The 18,991-nt window shown below is 38.0% G+C and overlaps 1 protein-coding gene across 1 annotated transcript in view; it reads left to right on the forward strand.

Annotated features, from left to right (window-relative positions):
- Positions 1–18,991, forward strand: part of Gpc5 (glypican 5) — a 525,143-nt gene that overhangs the window by 380,913 nt on the left and 125,239 nt on the right. Inside the window, exon 4 of the mRNA XM_017795311.2 lies at positions 3,806–3,939. Within this exon, the coding sequence (XP_017650800.1) occupies positions 3,806–3,939 (134 nt within the window). The remainder of the gene's footprint in view (positions 1–3,805; positions 3,940–18,991) is intronic.

Consider the following 18,991-nt stretch of genomic DNA (forward strand, 5'->3'; position numbering starts at 1 on the left):
TACACATTACCAAGTCTTGCTTCCAGCTTGAGATGAGGCTCAGGTTCCCTGTGTGCTGACCCTGAGGAAATACCTCCCAGAAGACTTCACCATAATAATGCTGGTATCTTGTTACTTATGGCTGATTTTCAGCCCCAGATAACCAGCATCAATTGTCCCAAAAAAGCAAAGGTTTTACTTCGGGTTCTGGTCTCTTCTTAATCACAGCTGATTCTTTAGCCCCAGATGACCAGAACCCAGAAATTCTCAATTCAAAATCTAACATGAACAGCCCTGATAGTTTCCACTTCCCTGTGAAGCTTCACAAGCCAGGCCTCCATTATCCACAACTTTTTCAACATAACTGTTGCAAGCTCCACAGCAAGAAACTCTAAGCACGCAATGGCTTTTCCAGCCTAAAGTTTGGAACACTTCCACAAATCTCCCAAAAATACCAAGGTCAGGTCTGTCACAGCAATATCCCACTCTCTGGTACCAACTTCTGTCCTAGTTTGTTTCTCCATTGCTGTGGCAAAACACTCTGACCACTACCAACTTGGGGAGGAAAGGGTTTATTCAGCTTACATCTCCTGGGTCACAATTCATCAGGAAGCCCAAAGTAGGAACTCAGGACAGGAATCTGGAAGCAGGAGTTGGAGCACAGGCCTTGGAGGAATGCTGCTTACTGGCTTGCTCCCCTGGCCCCTGCTCAGTCTGTTCTTATCCAACACAGGCCCACCTGCCCAGGAGTGACACTACCCACAGTGGGCTGGGCCCTCCCACATCACTTAACAATCAAGAAAATACCCCACAGACATGGCCACAGGCCAGTCCAATGGAGGCAATTCCCCAACTGAAGCTCCCTCAACCCAGGTGTGTCAACTGGACACTAAAGCTATCCAGTAGACTGCCCTTGACTCAAGATCCTAACTTTCCATCATAGGCCTGTTCTCTGTCTTTTACATCTTGACCATGATCCTTTTTCTTGTGATCATTTAAAATATTATTTTCTGGCTTGATAATGTTTTCTTAGAAGTTTTTGGTTTAGTATCCAAATCTTAAAGCATCATCTTGTCTTCTATAGAAGTCCTGTCTCTTGCTGTGCAACTTTCTCATGCTATGGACTTTTGCATAAAACAACATGTGCCTGGTAAAATGTCGCATTCCTCTATGCCAGTTTAGTTTTTTAGGAAGTATTTGTGCCTTCTTTTTCTCCCTTGCAAGCTCATAGTTCATCCTTTGACTTGGTTTTTGGACACAACATCCTGAAACATTGCCCTGAGTACCTCAAATTCACCTCATCTGCCCATTTTCTGTATGACTGTCCCAGTGTTCTTTGCCTTAATGCAGTCCTTTAGGTATTCTTGTCATGGAAAATTACAGTGGCTGTTTGGCATATGTGGATTCATTTGAACTGTGTGCATATATGCATCTCCATCAGTTAACATAATGATATTTAATAAACACTTATTTCCAATATAACCACATAGAAATACATCTTAGCATATCCTGGCCAAACAGATGCTCAAAATCTCATATATTATGACAACTGAGTAATCTCCTGATGTGCCTCTGTTTCTATGTTCCCACTACCCTTGGAGAATTCCACCTTTCTCTAACACACAGGACACACCATCATCCCTAGGCCCACTTCCTTAATACACACAGTTTGCCTTTTGATGACTAGGAGGATTGTTCTTCCAACTTGTAAGCTCTCTTTTGAGAAATTTTACGATCTTTAACTCTTGTAACATTTAGTGCAGGAGCTTTATGAATATTAGAAGTAAAATAATATGGAAAAAATGAGTAAATATGCACACAATTCCTTTAATATCCATAATAGGGAAAAATCAAGGAAACTGAGGATTTTATGAGATCTTTGAAATAATCTATCCTTTCTATGTGATATACTAGATCACTTTAAGGGGTTTGGTCATATTTTCAAGGTCTCACTACTAAGAAAAATTGCATAAGAAGCAAAACTTCCTGATTCTGAGATAATATTTTTATATGTTTTTAAATATACGATATGCCATTGCACATTTTCGAGTTATTAGGCAAATTTATTTCATATTATATAAGTTAGTTTGTACACAGATAATTACATAAACTATACAAATTATATTTGCTAGATAATTATCTAAAACTCAATGAATTTTCCTTTCACATATTTTTGTGCTAGATAGCTTTAGTGTCAACTTGACACACCTGGGTTGAGAGAGCCTCAATCAGGGAATTGCCGCTATTGGACTGGCCTGTGGCCATGTCTGAGGGGCATCTTTTTGATGTGGGAGGGCCCAGCCTACTGTGGGTGGTGCCACCCCTGAGCTGTTGGGCCTGTGCTGCATAAGAAGGCAGGCTGAGCAGGGGCCAGGGGAGCAAGCCAGTAAGCAGCATTCCTCCATGGCTTGTGCTCCAGCTCCTGCCCCCAGGTTTCTGCCCTAAGTTCCTACCTTGGACTCCCTGATGAACTGTGACCTGGGAGATGTAAGCTGAATAAACCCTTTCCTCCCCAAGTTGGTATTGGTCAGAGTATTTTATCACAGCAATGAAGACACAAACTAAGACAATTTTTAAATTCTATTATTTTTATTTTATGTCTTTGAGTATATTGCCCACATATGTGTAAGTGTACCCATGTTGTGCAGTACCCACGGAGATCAGAAGATGGAGTTGTATCCCCTTCTACTGGAGTTGCTGATGGTTGTTAGCTGCCATGTGAATGCTGAGAATCAAAGCCAGACCCTCTACAAAAGCAACAGTGCTCTTAACCTCTTAGCTATTTCTCTAGCCCCATTCTTTTCATATTTTAAAAACCATAACATCCTTGAAATAACATCAGCTTAAAGAAGAAGATGCTGAGAATTTTAATATAAGATTTTATAATATGTGTCTTAAATTTTAATTTTTATCCATTTGTATATGTGTAAGTCTGTATGCATTTATGCCACATACATGCATGCACCCACAGAGGCCAGAAGTGAGTGTTGGATCACTTGAAACTGGACTTATAGGAAGTTGTGAGCCACCTTACATGGGATCTAGGAATTGAACTTGGGTCGTCTGGAAGATCAACAAGTGTTCTTAACCATTGAACCATCTCTCTAGCTCCCAAGATTGTATAGTATTATAGAATATATATTTTTATTATCAGTCAGACATAATAGTACATATCAACTATCCTAGTTACTCGGGAGGCTAACACAAGTTTCAGGCCAGCCTGGGTAACTTAGTGAGACACTGCTTCAAAATAAAAAGTAAATATTAGACTGGGGATTTAGCTCGTGTTAAAGTGCTTAGCATGGAGCCTAGCATGCATGAGGCCATATCTTCAATTCCAGTACTATGTGCAGACAATAACAAACTCAGGTCATGTCTCAGAAAGTACCTGATGAAGAAAGTCACAAAGATATTTGGTTTTAGCCTTAGTATTCATTCAAAAATTTAATGCATATTCAGCCACAAATTATTTTATCTTAAAATTGGGTCAAGCATATAATTAATCAAATACAAAAATAAACTGTGACTAATATATCTATGGGCACATAGATAGAAGGTGAGTTTATTACTATCCTTCTCTGATATTGCATACATTGTCCATGTGCATTACAGTCTGTATAAATGCATATGACATTGGTTTATCATCATTGTTATAGCATTTAGATAATTTGATTCCCTTTGTTAAAAATGGACAGGCATTACAGATATTCACTTAATTTTGAAGTATAAGCAAGAACATGTCATTGTTTATTACTTGTAAAATATTGCCTCTTCAGAAAAACTGGAGCTGTTTGTAACTGCCTTTTAATGTTTTCTTTTTAAAAAGGTGAATAAGATTTGTGGCCATCCAGTGAGAATACCCACACAAAGCCCTCGTTGTACCTTTGATCCAAGCCAAGAAAAGCATGGAATGAAGATGTCTGCAAGGAACGGTGAAGAAACGCTTGCCAACAGAAGAAAGTAAGACATTAGTTTTACAACCATAAAGAGAAAAGAAAGTAAGCCATTAATTCTACAACAGGATAGAATGTGCTCATTAAGTAACCCAAATGCAGAATGGAAGAGGAAAATAATCAGCACTATATTTAAAACTCTGTGCCTCATGGATTGGAGAAAGGGCTCGGTAGGTAAGAACATTTGCTGCTTCTACAGAGGACCCAGGTTTGGCTCCCATCACCCAAATCAGGAAGCTCATGACCTGCAACTCCAGTTCCAAGAGGTCTGACATTCCCTTCTGGGCTCTGCGGGTACCTTCACACATGTGGTACACATACAAAGAAGTGGGCACACACATGTACACATAAATTTAAAAAACTTAAAAAATTCAGTGGATAAGTCTTTCCCATTAATTTGGAAGATAGGTTCATGTTGTGAGTTCAATAAACATTTTTGTAACCATAAGGATCATACTTTATTAATCTATGCCAAGTCTAGGCACAGATGACCACTTAAACTGAGGACTGAACATTTTATTTTAACTCATCTTAGGTAATTGTAATCTGAATACTACTGTTCTGGATAGCATAAGACAATATAGTTAGACCATATGATAAATATTTCTGAGTATTTAGCATCTCTTGAAATATGGTTTATAAATATTTTATTATTTTTATTTTATGCATGTGAGTGTATTGCCTACATGTATGTAAGTACACCTGTGTCATGTAATGCCTGCAGGGGTCGGAAGAGAGCATCAGATTCTTTTGGAACAGGACTTACTGATGGTTGTTAGCAGCCATGTGGGTTCTGGGAAGAGAGCTAGGGTCCTCTGAAAGAGTAGCCTGTGCTCTTAACCACTAAACCATCTTTCCAACCTTGAAATATGGCTTAAAAAAAAGAAATTACATGCATTTTACCTGGAATGCTAAAAAATCAGGCAAAATGATAAACATTAGTAGAGGTTGTTCTAGAACTCACTATGCCCATTATTACTTCACATGATAAATTACTTTCTTAGTATCCCTTTGCTTGATGATTGGTGTGTAAGATGAAAACTTATGAAAGCCCACTCAATGCGTTTCCTCCATTTCCTCTTTACTTCCTTGATTGTTTCTTTTGCAGTACAATAACTTTTTGAACTTAATGCCTGAGAACTCATGTCTGATTTAGAAAGTCCTTTCCTACATTTATATCTTGTAGGGTACTGCCTATGTTTTCTTCTAGCAGTTTCAGAGTTTCACGTTTCATAACGAGGCCTTTGATCCATTTGGAATTGACTTTTGTGCAGGGCAACAGATAAGGGTCCAATTTCATGGGCTATTGGTGTCCGGTTTAGAAAGTCCTTTCCTACACCTATATCTTGTAGGTTTTTCCCAACTTTTTCTTCTAATAGTTTCAGAGTTTCAGGTTTCATACTGAGATCTTTGATCCATTTGGAATTGACTTTTGTGCAGGGTGAAAACTAAGGATCTAATTTCATTCTTCTGTATATGGAGATCTAGTTTGGGCAGCACCATTTGTTGAAGATGCTGTCTTTTCTCCTGTGTGTGTTCTTGGCATTTTTGTCAAATATCAGGTGGCTGAAATGTACTTATGTTTGGGTCTTCAATTATATTCCATGTTTTATGACTATAGCTCTGAAATACATTTTGATATCATGCATGGTGGTGCCCCCAGCATTGCTCTTTTTACTCAAGATTTCTTTGGCTATTCAGGGTCCTTTGTGACTCCATATGAATTTTAATTAAAGTGAAATGATGAATGACAGTATAAGACTGGGAGGCAGTGAGGAAGGATCTCAAGTAACTTGTGCTGTTTTCATACTTTTCAGTGTTGATCTTCCTGCCTCCACCTTCCAAATTGCTGAAATTATGGTCATGTTTCACCATGACTGGCAAGATTAGGTATTTTAAACAGAAATTCTTAACATTGATATTCTCTGTCAGTTTTTTCTTGTTTAAAACTTTATTCCCTGAAGCCGTTAAAAATATATTCTGCCATATTCTCCTAATGTCTCTATAATTTTGTTTCTTTCATTGCATTTAATATCTAGAGAATGTTTCATCAGACTTAAGGTAAGGTTCCCGACTTAAAACATTGTTATTCTAAGTCGATGCTCACACATGCTCCTGAAACAACCTGTCTTTTCCTCATTAATTTTGTGTTTTTACTAGTACATATTTAAAGTTCATGTTTACACAACCTCTTTGTGCAGTTCTCCTGCCCTGTGGTCTGGGAGTAAGTCAGAATTTGCTCTGAGTTATATTTTTACTTATTGTTTTTATATCTTTTCCTTTGTGAGAGTTTGTGAAGCCTTGTAAGTCGCTTTATTATTTTCATTTACCAGAAGTCTTAGAATCTGTTTTTTCAAATATTTTTTAATAATCTTGGTTGAGTTGTGATTATAGTTACATCAAATATGTTGATTCTTTCTATATATAAGACTTCATTTCATAGCTTGATTTCTGACAGTTATTCTGCTGATCAGCTCAGGTTTTCCATTTTGCAGTCATTGGCCATCCTAACATTGAAACCACTATGAACACATGCTCATGAAGCATGCGGAACCTGGTAAAACTCACCTGTATTATGCACTGCTGCATAGCTTCTGGGGTGGGATTCAAGAAAAAAATAAACACTTGCTCATCTCTACAGGAGACATTCCTAAGTATTTGTAGTAGCTGAGAGTGTTAAATAGTATTTCAGTAATAAGGAAAAATGAAAAGATTGTATGTAAGACTTTGAAGCATTATATAACAGAAATAATGAGAACATTTTCATACAATGAATATGATGAAAGAAGTGAAAGCATGAGCAAGCAAAGGGATGAAGGCCTGCTGTTTCTATTCATTAGAAGCTCATGCAGAAATAAAATCAGTATACACGTTTATTTTTAATTGAATTTTTCTGATTTTCATTCAGTGTAGTTTGAAGGTATTTAGATTCTCTCCCTTATCTGCACCTTTCCCCATTGTCTCCTGCCAAATTTAAACTTCTCTCATTTATATAATATGGAGTATGACATCTCATTTTGGTACCAAAATGTCCCTCAGTGTGGGTCCATCCACTGGGACCACCAAGAGTCCCATCCCTGAAAGACACTGTCTCTCCCCATACCAGAAGCCGTCAATTACCCAAAGTTCCTTTGATTGGCCTGGGATTTCTTATTCACTTCCCCATGTTTTTGCTGGGATTTTGTATGGATTAAGCTTGCATAGGAATTGTGCATGCTGTCACCATTACTGTGAGTTCATATGAGTAACTGACCAGCTGTCCAAAGATTCTGTTTCCTTGTGGCCATCACCACCTCTGGCTCTTAAAATATTTCTGCCTCCTCTTCTGCAATGATCCCTAAACCTAGGATGCAGAAGTTTGAAATGGGTGCCCTATTCAGGGATAAGCATGCTATGGCCCCTTGTTCTCTGCACATTGGCCAATGGGTTTCTGTGTTAATAACCATCTGCTGCATACGGGAAAGTTCTCTGGTGAGAGTTGAGAGATGCATTCATCCTTTATGTAGCAGTGGCACTGAATGTTAGAATTCCAGATGAAAAGGTGATGTGATAAAAAGTAGAAACTGACCTCAACAGATGCAGATAGCTTTATTAGCTATGAAGAACAAGTAACCTTCCAAAGGAATGGGGGTTGTGCATCGGGATTGGGTGAGCTCTAGGATTTATAGGTGGCTCCAGAAATTCCAAAAAGGGGATCTTGCCTTCTTGGGGTCATGCCTTCTTGGGGATGTAATACTCCTTCCTGAGATCTTGGAAGGAGAGATAGGGAGTTCTGATAGGGAAAACAGGTATTTTCTGCAAGGTGGTTGATCTGCAAGAACTAGATCAGCAAGGAGGCTGGTAAGGAGCCAGATAACTTTTGAAAAGGAACCAGATATCTAGGTTAGAGGCTGAGTATTCTGAGACAGATGTATCTCCCTACTGGAGTGGGGAGGCAAGGTAAGCAAATGGTCAGTTCGTTTGATCATGTTTCAGATTGATTTTCTTCATTGAATATATGTCACTGAAGGTTAAGCATCTCCCAGACACGTATTCTCTGCATTTCACCAGTTGTAGAATTCTGTAGTTGTCTACGTCTGCTGGAAAAGAAGCATTTTCATAATAGGTGAAAGGCACACTACCTGTAAATATGAAAATGCATTTTTAGAATATAGTAAGAAATTATGTTTGTCTAGGGATGTGGCAAAAGCAAGTTTTGCTCTAGGATCTATGACCTCTCTGGCCATATGAATTTGGCTGTTTATAGTACCACATATGAGTTCCTTCCCATTGATTGGGCCTTAATTCTGTTTTGACAGCTGTTGATTACCCCCAAGATAAAAATGCCGCTACTGTACCAACAGCAACAGTTTACTGGGCCAATTGCTATTGTTTAGGCTTTAAGTCTGCATAGAACCATTGACTGGTTTTCTTCCGTGGTAGCTTGTATATTATCCTCTGATACCATGAGAGTTAGTCTTTAGTGAGGAGGCTTCCAGGTCAGTTCCATCTGATTGATATAAGTCTTGTGTTGGAGGTGTGGCCTAACTTCAGCAATAGGGTCTTACCTTTAAGTTCTGAGAGGTAGTCAGGGGCTGTGGCAATAGCCTGTGTTATTTTGTGAGTCTCTTGGATTGCCCTGACCAAAAACTCAAAGGGAATTTTTCTCCTGACACACTGGTTTTTTTTGTTGTTGTTGCTGTTTATTTTGTTTGTTTTAATATAGCCTTTATACACATGCACTCATATATTTATTTTATGTGTATTTTCAGTAGGATTTTGATCTAATACATTTCCCTCTGGTTTTTCATACCATGTAGGCATTTTTTATCTCTCTTCTCCTCCTTGTATAACCCATCCTTACTCCTTTTCACAGTTAAAGTACCTGCCCTTATTTTCCCCATTTACCCTTGATAACACCTGTTACCTACTATGCCCCTCTCTGGAACACTTTCTTCCTTTTTATCCCCCATGATAATTTCCCATTTTCCTGGGTCCTGTGGTTCCATCCAGATATATACTAACATCTAGGGAATTGGAACTAAGATTCAAAAATGAAAAAGACCATATCTTGTTCATTTTTCCAAATCTATGTTACTTCACTTAGTATAACAGTTTTTAGTTCCTTCCATTTACCTGCAAATTTCATGGTTTTGACTTTCCTTACCACTGAGTAGAATTCCACGGTGTAAATTTAACACATTTTCATTATCCATTCATCAACTGAGGGATGCTTAGGTTGCTTCCATTTCTTAGCTATTGTGAAAAGAGCAGCAATACACATGGCTAAGTAAGTGTCTCAGAAGTAGTCCTTTGGGTATATACCAAGGAGTGGTATGAACTAAATTTGTCTGTCATTTCATTTATCCATATATTTGTTTTTTCTTGCGCTTCAGTCAGGAGGTTAAGACTATCCTATTTGAGTTCTTTGAGTTGTTTCGTTGTGTGTTCTTTAAATTCATTGACTTCTTTGATCATGTATATGGTTGCTCTTTTAAATTTTGTGCCCTAGTCTTCCTCTAGATAGTTCTCATTGTAGAACCCTTTTACAGAACTGATGGAGTTGGTTGGGACATATTATTTTGGTTTTTCATATTGTTTGTACTTTTTCATTGCTGTCTGGGCATGTAGATTTCTTCTGTTATTTGTGTGTTTGATATGAAACTCAAGCCTGTCTTTGTTGAGTTGGAGTTTGATAAGTCTGATTCTGTTTATATTGTTGATATAGTTTGGTTGCTTTTTGATTCAGTGTGAATAGTTAGTTGTCTTTGTTTCAGGTTTTCTCTTCTGATTTTTTTTTTTTTTATTGGTGGAACTAGATTAATCCAAGCAGGTTAGTCAGGAGCTCACCAGCAGGGCAAAGGAACCCAGGCCTAAGTTGAGGTGATGGGTATCAGATGGGCCAGTTCTAACTAAGCAAAGATGTGAATCCTGGAGCCACACACAAGGGGCTGGTCCTAATTAGGGGAATGATGACCTGGCACAAATGGAGCCTGGCTATCTCTCCTAGGTAGTCAGGTGCTCTCTGGAAGCCTCAGTGGGAAAGGACCAAGACCCAAAGAGAGCCAAGGAGAACTCAGTATATATTCATAAACAAAAACTATGGAGGCTGATGTTTTAGCCTGAGCTCCTCCAGTGCCACAAATCAGAGAGTCCCTCCTAAAAAATACCACATAAATGTAAACTTTAAGGAAGCAGATAGACCAAACAGATCAATTTCCCCTGAAAACAGGAGATTCAATCTCTGAATCTGTACTAAGGAATTCCTTCTGCATTATCCACAACAAAGAGAAACCTGGTGTCACATTTTAACCAGTTTTTGTTCCCCTTGTTTGGTTTTCTTGTTCCCACCTTAGAAATATCACTGCTCGGCCCTCGTGCAGTAAGCACTCTCATTGTACTTCACAGAATGGAGAATGGCTCATTTATAAATCATAAACAAAACAAATTGGATCTATATTGCAATTTGTGACTTTTCTTTTGACAACGTTTTATGAGAATATGGTATGATAAGGTGTCTACACATATTCTAAATGGATTTTTATAGAATCATTGGAAAAGGAAAATAGAAAATAAACAAGAAATGTGAACACTCAAGGATAAGTTAGGATAGCATGGTTGGAACCCAGGGGTTCGCTTAAGTTAAACTTCATCTGAGAAAACAGGTGTGTTTATGCATAAAATATATTGATATGTTATTGCTTTAAAGTTTGGATGAAAAGTGTGGGTGTTGTCTTAACTTTTAAAATTTTATTATTATTTTTATTTTGTGTACAAGTGTATTGTTTGCATGTGTGTGTGTGTCTGTCATGTAATGCCTGTGGAGTTCAGAAGAGGGCATTGGATTCCTCTGGAACTGAAGTTACAGACAGTTGTTATCTGCCGTATGGATGCTGGGAATCAAACCCAGGTCCTCTGAAAGAGCAGCCAATGCTCTTATCCACTCAGCCATTTCTCCAGCCCTTGTGCATATATTTTTAAAAATCATGTTTCCTGGCCGGGTGTGGTGGCACATGCCTTTAGTCCCAGCACTCAGGAGGCAGAGGCAGGTGGATCGCTGTGAGTTCAAGGCCAGCCTGTGCTACACAGTGAGTCCAGGTCAGCTGGGCCTATAGGGAGACCCTGTCTCAAAAAGAAAAAAAAAAAAATCATGTTTCCCTAGTTATAAAATAGTTACTGTCCCTTTAGTTAAATTTTTCAGGGGCTTGACAAGATGGCTCAATGGGTAAACGTGCTTGCTGCTAAGCTTAATGACCTGTACTTGATTCCTGACTCCACACTGTAGAAGGAGAGAACCACACTCACATGGTGTCCTCTGACCTTCACCCCTCAACATCATATACATGTACCCTGTCCTACAAAATAAGTATATAAAAGTATAAAAACCAGAAAATTTCAAGAAGCCTGATACTAGTTCTAATAATCATTTGTTACTTCCTATTCAATGATCATTTTTATTATAATGAATGGCAGATATAGTTACTACACAGATAGATAAAATAAATTGATCAATTATAGTTACTGAGTTGTTCAGATTTCCTATTACTCTTTAATCAAAGTAAAAAGGGAAATTATTGTAAAAATAGACAAGTAAAAAATGAACTTCCAAACAATTCATCCAAATGATTAGCATAAAAACAATTCTATGCAATTCATTAAAAAATGGAATTAAACAATAAAATCAGGGGTTGAAGAGATGGCTTAGCGGTTAAGAGCACTGACTGCTCTTGCAGAGGACCCAGGTTCGATTACCAGCACCCACATGGCGGCTATGAACCATCCTTAAGTCCAGTTCCATGGGAACCTGGAGCCCTCTTCTGACCTCTGTGTCATTGAATTGCACGGGTACACTCACACACATGCAGGCAATACACTCATATACAAAATAAAAATAATAAATAAAATATTTTTTAAAAAACAATAAAATCATATTTTCTAAGTGAGGTTTTTCAAAAGATTTTAAAATTTATTTTACATGTATGTATCTGGACCTGAGTATATGTATGTGCACCAGAAGAGGCCAGAAGAGGACATCAGATTCCTTGGAACTGGATTTACAGTGTTATGAGCCATCTAATATGGTTGCAGGGAACTGAACTTGGGTCCTCTTCAAGAGCAGCAAGTGTCCTTAACTGCTGAGCCATCTCCCCAGCCTCCCAAGTTAATATTTATAAAATACTTTTATATCATAAGAGTTCTTCTTTGGTGTTATTTGCTTTATATAGTTCTCATTCAATTACTGTTAGTAGAAAGTACTTTCTGTGATTTATATCGTCAGACTATTAAAAGAATGCCATGAAAGAAGAAGCGGTTCCCATTGTATACCATAGTTTCTGAAGTAACCACAAATGATAATTAGAAAATGCCTCAATGACTGCCCATATAAGTGAAGAAAAAACTATGTCTGCTGAACATTTAAAATGTCTGTTTATAAATAGGTAATGACCTTTAAAACTTAACTGGGCATGATGGCACATGCCTTTGATCCCACACTTGGGAGGCAGTGGCAGGAGGGTATTTATGAGTTCAAGGCAAGCCTGGTCTCCATAGTAGTTTCCAGGCCAGCTGGGGCTACAGGGAGACCCTGTCTCAAAAAGACCAAAAAAATTATATTGTTAATAGTTTATTTTGAACTTGGTGCATTATGAAAATATTTTGTTTAAAATTGTTGCAATGAGCTGGGTGTGGTGGCACACATATTTAATCCCAGCACTTGGGAGGCAAAGGCAGGTTAATCTCTGTGAGATCAGGGCCAGACTGCTGGGGCTACAGGGAGACCATGTTTTTTTGTTTTTGTTTTTGTTTTTGTTTTTTTGCTTTGTTTTTGTTTTTGTATTTTTTTAAAGTTAGAATGATGGCACCGTAACTTAAAAAAAAAAAATCTTAGTCATTGTGGCAGAGGAAGAGTTTAAAGTATATACCATTCCTATATTCAGATAAGTCTCTTGAAGTTATGTAATAAGATAGGGGTACAAAAAATAGCTTCCTGTACCTTCCTATCTTCTTTGAACAAGATGTGAATTAAATTGACATAAAAGCAGAATAACAAGAGAGAAAGCATTTTATTTATGCTTGTAGGCATGAGGGTACCAGGAAAACATGAAACTCAAAGAAGGGGAGATGTTTGAAATGGGCATGATCAGCACCCTGAATACCAAAAGACAGAGGGCTCAGGCAGGTATTAGAGACAAACAGAAAAGGAGATGGTAGGAAACATGTGGTGTCTTCCTTACTAAAGACAACTTCCTTTATATGTAAAGTGATTTCACAGCAGCACTGGTTTTCAAAGGACCTAGGTCAGATCTACAGTGACTCAGAATGCATAGAATGAAGCAATCTATGTTGTGAGTTACAGTTGTAGTTGCGGTGGCAAATTGTTTTCTCCAGTATTACTATTTGGGGGTGGTGCGTTCTCTACGCCATCATGACTGTCGATGACATAAATAATTTGGCCATTGTCCTTTTTCCTTTATCCCCCCCTTCTTTTTTATCTGGACAATTAGTAAGTGATGATTAATCAGTCCTTTTTTTTTTAATTGAAATGTTTAGTCCATTCTTTTATGAATATATATGATACCCTGAAGTGGTTGGGCTTAAGATTGCCATGTTGCTCTATTTTCTCTTTATACTGCCCTTCCCTTAGTTTTTCTTTCTTACCTTCCTTTGAATTAAAAAGATATTTGTTATTTGTATCCTCACAGCTTTTAAGGTTTGTGTTTATCTTTCTCTTAATGACTACCATAGAGATCACAATATGCCATATTCATTTTTACTGACAGTTTTAAAACAGATCTTTACTACTTCATTGAATAGTACAAGCAGCATTTGATTACTCTCTTCTTATCAACACACATTTAACATCTAATGTTTTCACAGTCCTTGAGACATTATAACTTAGTTTTTTAGAGTGAATATTAAGCTTATAATTGCTTTTGTAGTTTTCTCTTTCTCGAGTTCCATACCTGTGTCCATATAGAATCATTTTGCTTTTAAGTTAGTATATCGTTCATTGGTTTTGTGTGTGTGTGTGTGTGTGTGTGTGTGTGTGTGTGTGTGTGTCTGTGTCTGTGTGTGTGTGTGTGTGTGTGTGTGTGTGTGTGTGTGTGTATGTGTGTGTCTGTGTCTGTGTGTGGGCTGCTGGGTATCAGGCTCAGTGTCTTATACATGTTAGTCAAGTGCTCTACCTCTGAGCAACAGCCAAGCCAACCTTAATTATTGTTTAGAATGATTTCTATATCAGTTACTTTTTGTTGCTGGGATAAAATGCCATGATCAAAAACAACAAGCATTTATTTTGGCTTATGATTCCCTAGGGTTAAGGACCATGAAGGCAGGAACAGCAGACTACCAGAGCGGAAAGCTGGCTGATCACATTTCCTCAGCACACCAGGAAACAGTGAACTAGATGTGGAATAAGGCTATAAATACTCAAAGCCTGTCCGCTGTGATGTCTCCAAAAAGGCTGCATCTTCTTAAGGTTCCATATCTCCCCCAAACAGCACCACCAACTGGGGACCAAAGTTTCAAATTCCTGAGCTTATGGGGTTCATTTCTCACTCAAACCACTATAACATCTTTCAGCCTCTTTTTGTCTCTGTAGTCTTCATTTTTGTAGAGAACACAACTGTGTGTGTACCTTTACATTTTTTAAAACTTTCTGTGTGTGGTGGGGAGACAGTGGCATGTGGAGATCAGAGAATAATTTGCAGGATTCAGGGATTTGATTCAGAAAGTCAGGTATGGTGGAAGATGTCTTTCCTCATGGAATCATTTCATTGTCCCTATAGAAAATCCTTTCAAAAGCACTGGAATTCTAGGTTGTTGCCATATTATCATTTTAAAAACTCTGAAACATCTATTCCATAATTAAATTCAGGACATGGCACTGTGTATAAGTATATGGAAAGTTAGTGGAAAACATTTTAAAAGGATGATAGGTGATTTGGTGCCTGCTGCTTTGCAATCCGGTTGTGGATCATCCTGTGGGCATGGCATTGCTGTTGTCCTCTTGAACTGTCAGCACCTGTGATTACCTAAAGGAGATCCACAAGACTGGGCCTGCTATCTTTCCATTAGAAAGGAGAAGAGAGGCTCATGGGGACTGGACCCTCCTCAAGATTTATAGGCAGTTATCAGTTGCCAAGGGAGGAAGGGATATTTTTCTTCAGTGACCTAGAAGTTGCCCATGCTCTTGTAAATGACTCCACAGTCACATTCCTGTAAGCAACACCAGTTGAACTCATTGGCTCACCAAGCTAGATCTGAGTGGAATTCTTGAAATTTTTTCTCTGTTTCTGTCATTGGTGCCTTATGTGTGGTGAATAAGTATTTGCTCATCTCTCCAGGAATAGTTCTCTGAACACCTCACATCTCTTACCTACTATTTCTCTTGCCCCTGGCTGATGCCTGATGTCTGCTGGTAACTACAGGCTGCTCTGTTCACTGGGGAAATGTGCTAAGAAAACAGCTATCTTTATTCCCCACCAATTGCTACCAAACGGGTAGCCTGCTGTTCCTGCCTTTATGGTTCTTAACCCTTGGGAATCATAAGCCAAAATAAGGCAAAATGATTTTCTAATCATTCCATGCAATGTGTAAAATGATAAGAATCCATTATTATTTTCTGAAGGTTAGGAATTTGGGAGCTGATAGTACGGGCTTTGGTCTCAGGATCTCTCTAGGGAGACTGCTTTGAAAAGGCTCCTGGGGTCTCCAACCTGGATTACTGTCTCCCATGTTTGCTCACTGGCTCACTGTTGTCATGGACCTGCACCTGAAATTCTATCAGCATGACTTCTCCATACAACTCTGTACAGTTTTATCAACACAGTGGGAGGTGATGGAAATGAACTCTAGTGGAATGCATTTGTGCACTCGCTATGGTCCCTGGCTAAAGACTACATCCCTGCTATGACCGTCTTCCTATCTTCTCACCCTGCTTCCCCCTCCCTTTCTTATTGGAACATCCTTCAATCACTGTCTAGCCATATCCAATTCCTGCCTTAGGAATTGTGTCTAGGGAGTCTGATCTACAGATGTCTAAATTTATAAAAGCATCCAAAATAAAGACAGAAGGAATATAAACTAAGGCAGAATCTTGTTCTAACTTTAGCTACTTCATAGTCAAAAATTTTAACTATTTTTTTTCTTCTCTTCCTCCTCTGTGTTCTGATGTTCTATTTTTCTTCTGGTTGTAACATTTGGAAAAATGCAATTTACTTATTAAAATATGTCTGTGTAAGAATTGTGCTAAGGTCCTTAATGACTGTAAGTTTTTCAATTGGAAAGAAGAAAGCTAAGCTGTAGCCTGGGATTGTTTTATTTTGCCTTGGAGATGTAATTGCATGGGTGCAGTCTACTCTGCTTGCTTCTATTTACATATCATGCAAACAACAAGTTAATTGAAGAGTGAGTGTTTGTTACATGCCCATTGCAGGGTTCTCCATAGCTGAGCAGGGCAAGGAAGGCGACCATGCCTTTAATCAGCTAGTAAATTGTCAGGATTTTCCCATTTTGGTAGGAAACCAAATCAGCACAGCTCCATGGGACATTGTACTCATATAGTTGTCTAAACCATCACAGGCCGAGTGATTTTTCCCTGTGGCAGTTCCTGTTCCCTGCTTGATTTCTTGAGGTTAGCTGGTAAGAATAAGCTATTAGCAAGCTTAAATCGGTGATAATTAGCTGTACATTATTATTTCAAAGTGGTGTGGCTGTGCCAATTAAGTGGATAATTAGGAAAACCCCAGGACAATAAATTAAGACAGAGCCTCAACACCAGGGTGCCATCTGTCCTCCAGCAGGCTTTCCAATTAGCCAAACCTCTCAATGCAGAACTCATGGCAAAGGGGGTTGGAAGCTTGCACCCTGTGTTTGGGTGAGAAAGACTATCCTAGATGCTTAGTAAAAATAGGATAGTTAATATAGACAGAATTTGGTGCCAAAGAGGGAATAGGAGAGCTTGTTTTTGCATATTATATCTTTAATATTTGAAACAAAATATAATTCTTTAAAAAAATTCTTCTCAGAACATAATTGGAACATTATATTCAGAATTTCTATTTTTTGAAAAACGTATCTACTAATGTGATTTGGGTGAGAACTTTATCAGTTGACATATTAGAAAGTTTTATTTATCAAGAATAGAAAGTAGAGAACTCTCTTTTGAGTGAGGATGTGCCATTATCAAATAAAGCAAGTATACATCTTGTCAACATACACACACACACACACACACACACACACCACACACACACACACACACACACAAGCCCAATCAATTAAATGTAGGGGAAATTATCCATATATTTAACAAGAATACTAAATTTTATTTAGTATATTACCAATATAGACAGAAGAGTTTCATATCAAATGGCATCAGTTAACATAGACAAGTCTATAGTTAATACTCAAATTCTATCTTTTACATTATTTTATTATTGAAATAAAAATGATTTAATTTTCTCATTCTATATAGCCACTTGTTATACATGAATTTATTAAAATGTGGTAAATCAGTCTTGAGATGTACTAGGTTGGAGTGTATTGAAAATGTAAATATTCCATGGATGAACATATACATAGGTCAGTAAAAAGAAAGCTCTCTCACAAAAAGTTCATATCTCTTAATAGTACTAAAGAAAGCAATTTACAATCTGTTTCCTAAAAGGAAGTTAGTTCTTTGAGGTGCCATGATTATTTATTACCTGACAGTTTAATTTAGTAAAATAAAAGTCATGTTCCTTTGAATGAGAAAATTTTGGTTTAATTTAAAACAGTGCTTAGCAAGTGGTGGTATTCAGTGCTTTCAGGGTAGGGCAAATCAAGACAGAGCTTTAGATAGGGTGCCAGCCGTGAGGCCAGAGCAGGCACCCAGGGACGTGAGTTACAAGGCAGGCCAAAGTCAAGACCTACATGAGTAATGAGGATGAAGACCTCTAGGGGGTCAAAACCCAGGTCTACAGGAAGCACTAATGCCAGAAGGCAGAGCAACATATGGCAAAATTTTAGGCTAGTGGTTCTTAACCTGTGGGGATCATGTATCCCACTGAGAATCTGATAAAGCATTCCCAAGGAAAAGAAGTTCATAAACAAACACAGGCACAGTTGTGTTCCATTGGAAAGCAGTTTGCTCTACCTGAAACTAATATTAAAAGAGAGATCTTTAAAAACTGAACTCGATTTTTATTTTCGATATGCTCATGGAAAAATTCATAGCCATTTCATGAAATATATTAATCTACTATCAAGCCATGGAGAATTAAATTAAGATTAACACCCCTTGTCCTAAAAGAAGAGATGGTGTCCAACTAGTTGATGTGAATCGAAGTTAATTTTCAGTTGGTCTTAGATGTAGCTATGCACATACATTTTTAGTATCTGATAAATTTCTACTTTTTGCTTTGATTGACAAGTATTGCAAACTGTTGAAAATGGATGAAACTCTTCCTTCTGAATTAGAACTCTTAGAGCTTGCTTGCTTGGATGACTATAGGCTTATGCCACAGAACATCACAAGTATTATAGATTTTCATGTTCCAATGATACTCCCCAAAGCATTTTTCTTCCTGTTAATTTATGGCATTTGTAATAAAATATCTGTCACTTTAGTATCATATAAATAAATACTAATTGCCTCATATTTCTCATTATATAAAGAATGAGACAATATATTTCAAACCATAAGAAGACTGGTCTTTTATTGGAGAGGTTTCAAACTGATTCTCCAGAAATCTATTTCCAAGTAATAGCTTTGTCAGATATACCAGGAGTTCTCAGTAATGTTGTAATGTGACTCTTGGGTTATCTCATCTGTAAGGCCTCAAATAGCCCTCCACTCAAGAAACCAACTGTGAATGAAATTCTTCCCAAACAGCATATCCCAGAGAGAGCATTTTCTCTTTTTTCTCCCTCCCGCCCTCTTTCCATTCCCCATTTCTCTTTCTCTTTTCCTTCCTTCCTTCCTTCCTTCCTTCCTTCCTTCCTTCCTTCCTTCCTTTCTTCTTTATTTCTTCTTTTTTTCTAAAGGTGAGATTTTGCTATGTCTCCCAGGCTAGTCTCCAAACATTGCTTACTGGGCG

The sequence above is a fragment of the Nannospalax galili genome, unplaced genomic scaffold (genome assembly GCF_000622305.1).
Source record: "Nannospalax galili isolate Female #2095 unplaced genomic scaffold, S.galili_v1.0 scaffold728, whole genome shotgun sequence".
In the NCBI taxonomy this organism is placed as follows: domain Eukaryota; kingdom Metazoa; phylum Chordata; class Mammalia; order Rodentia; family Spalacidae; genus Nannospalax; species Nannospalax galili.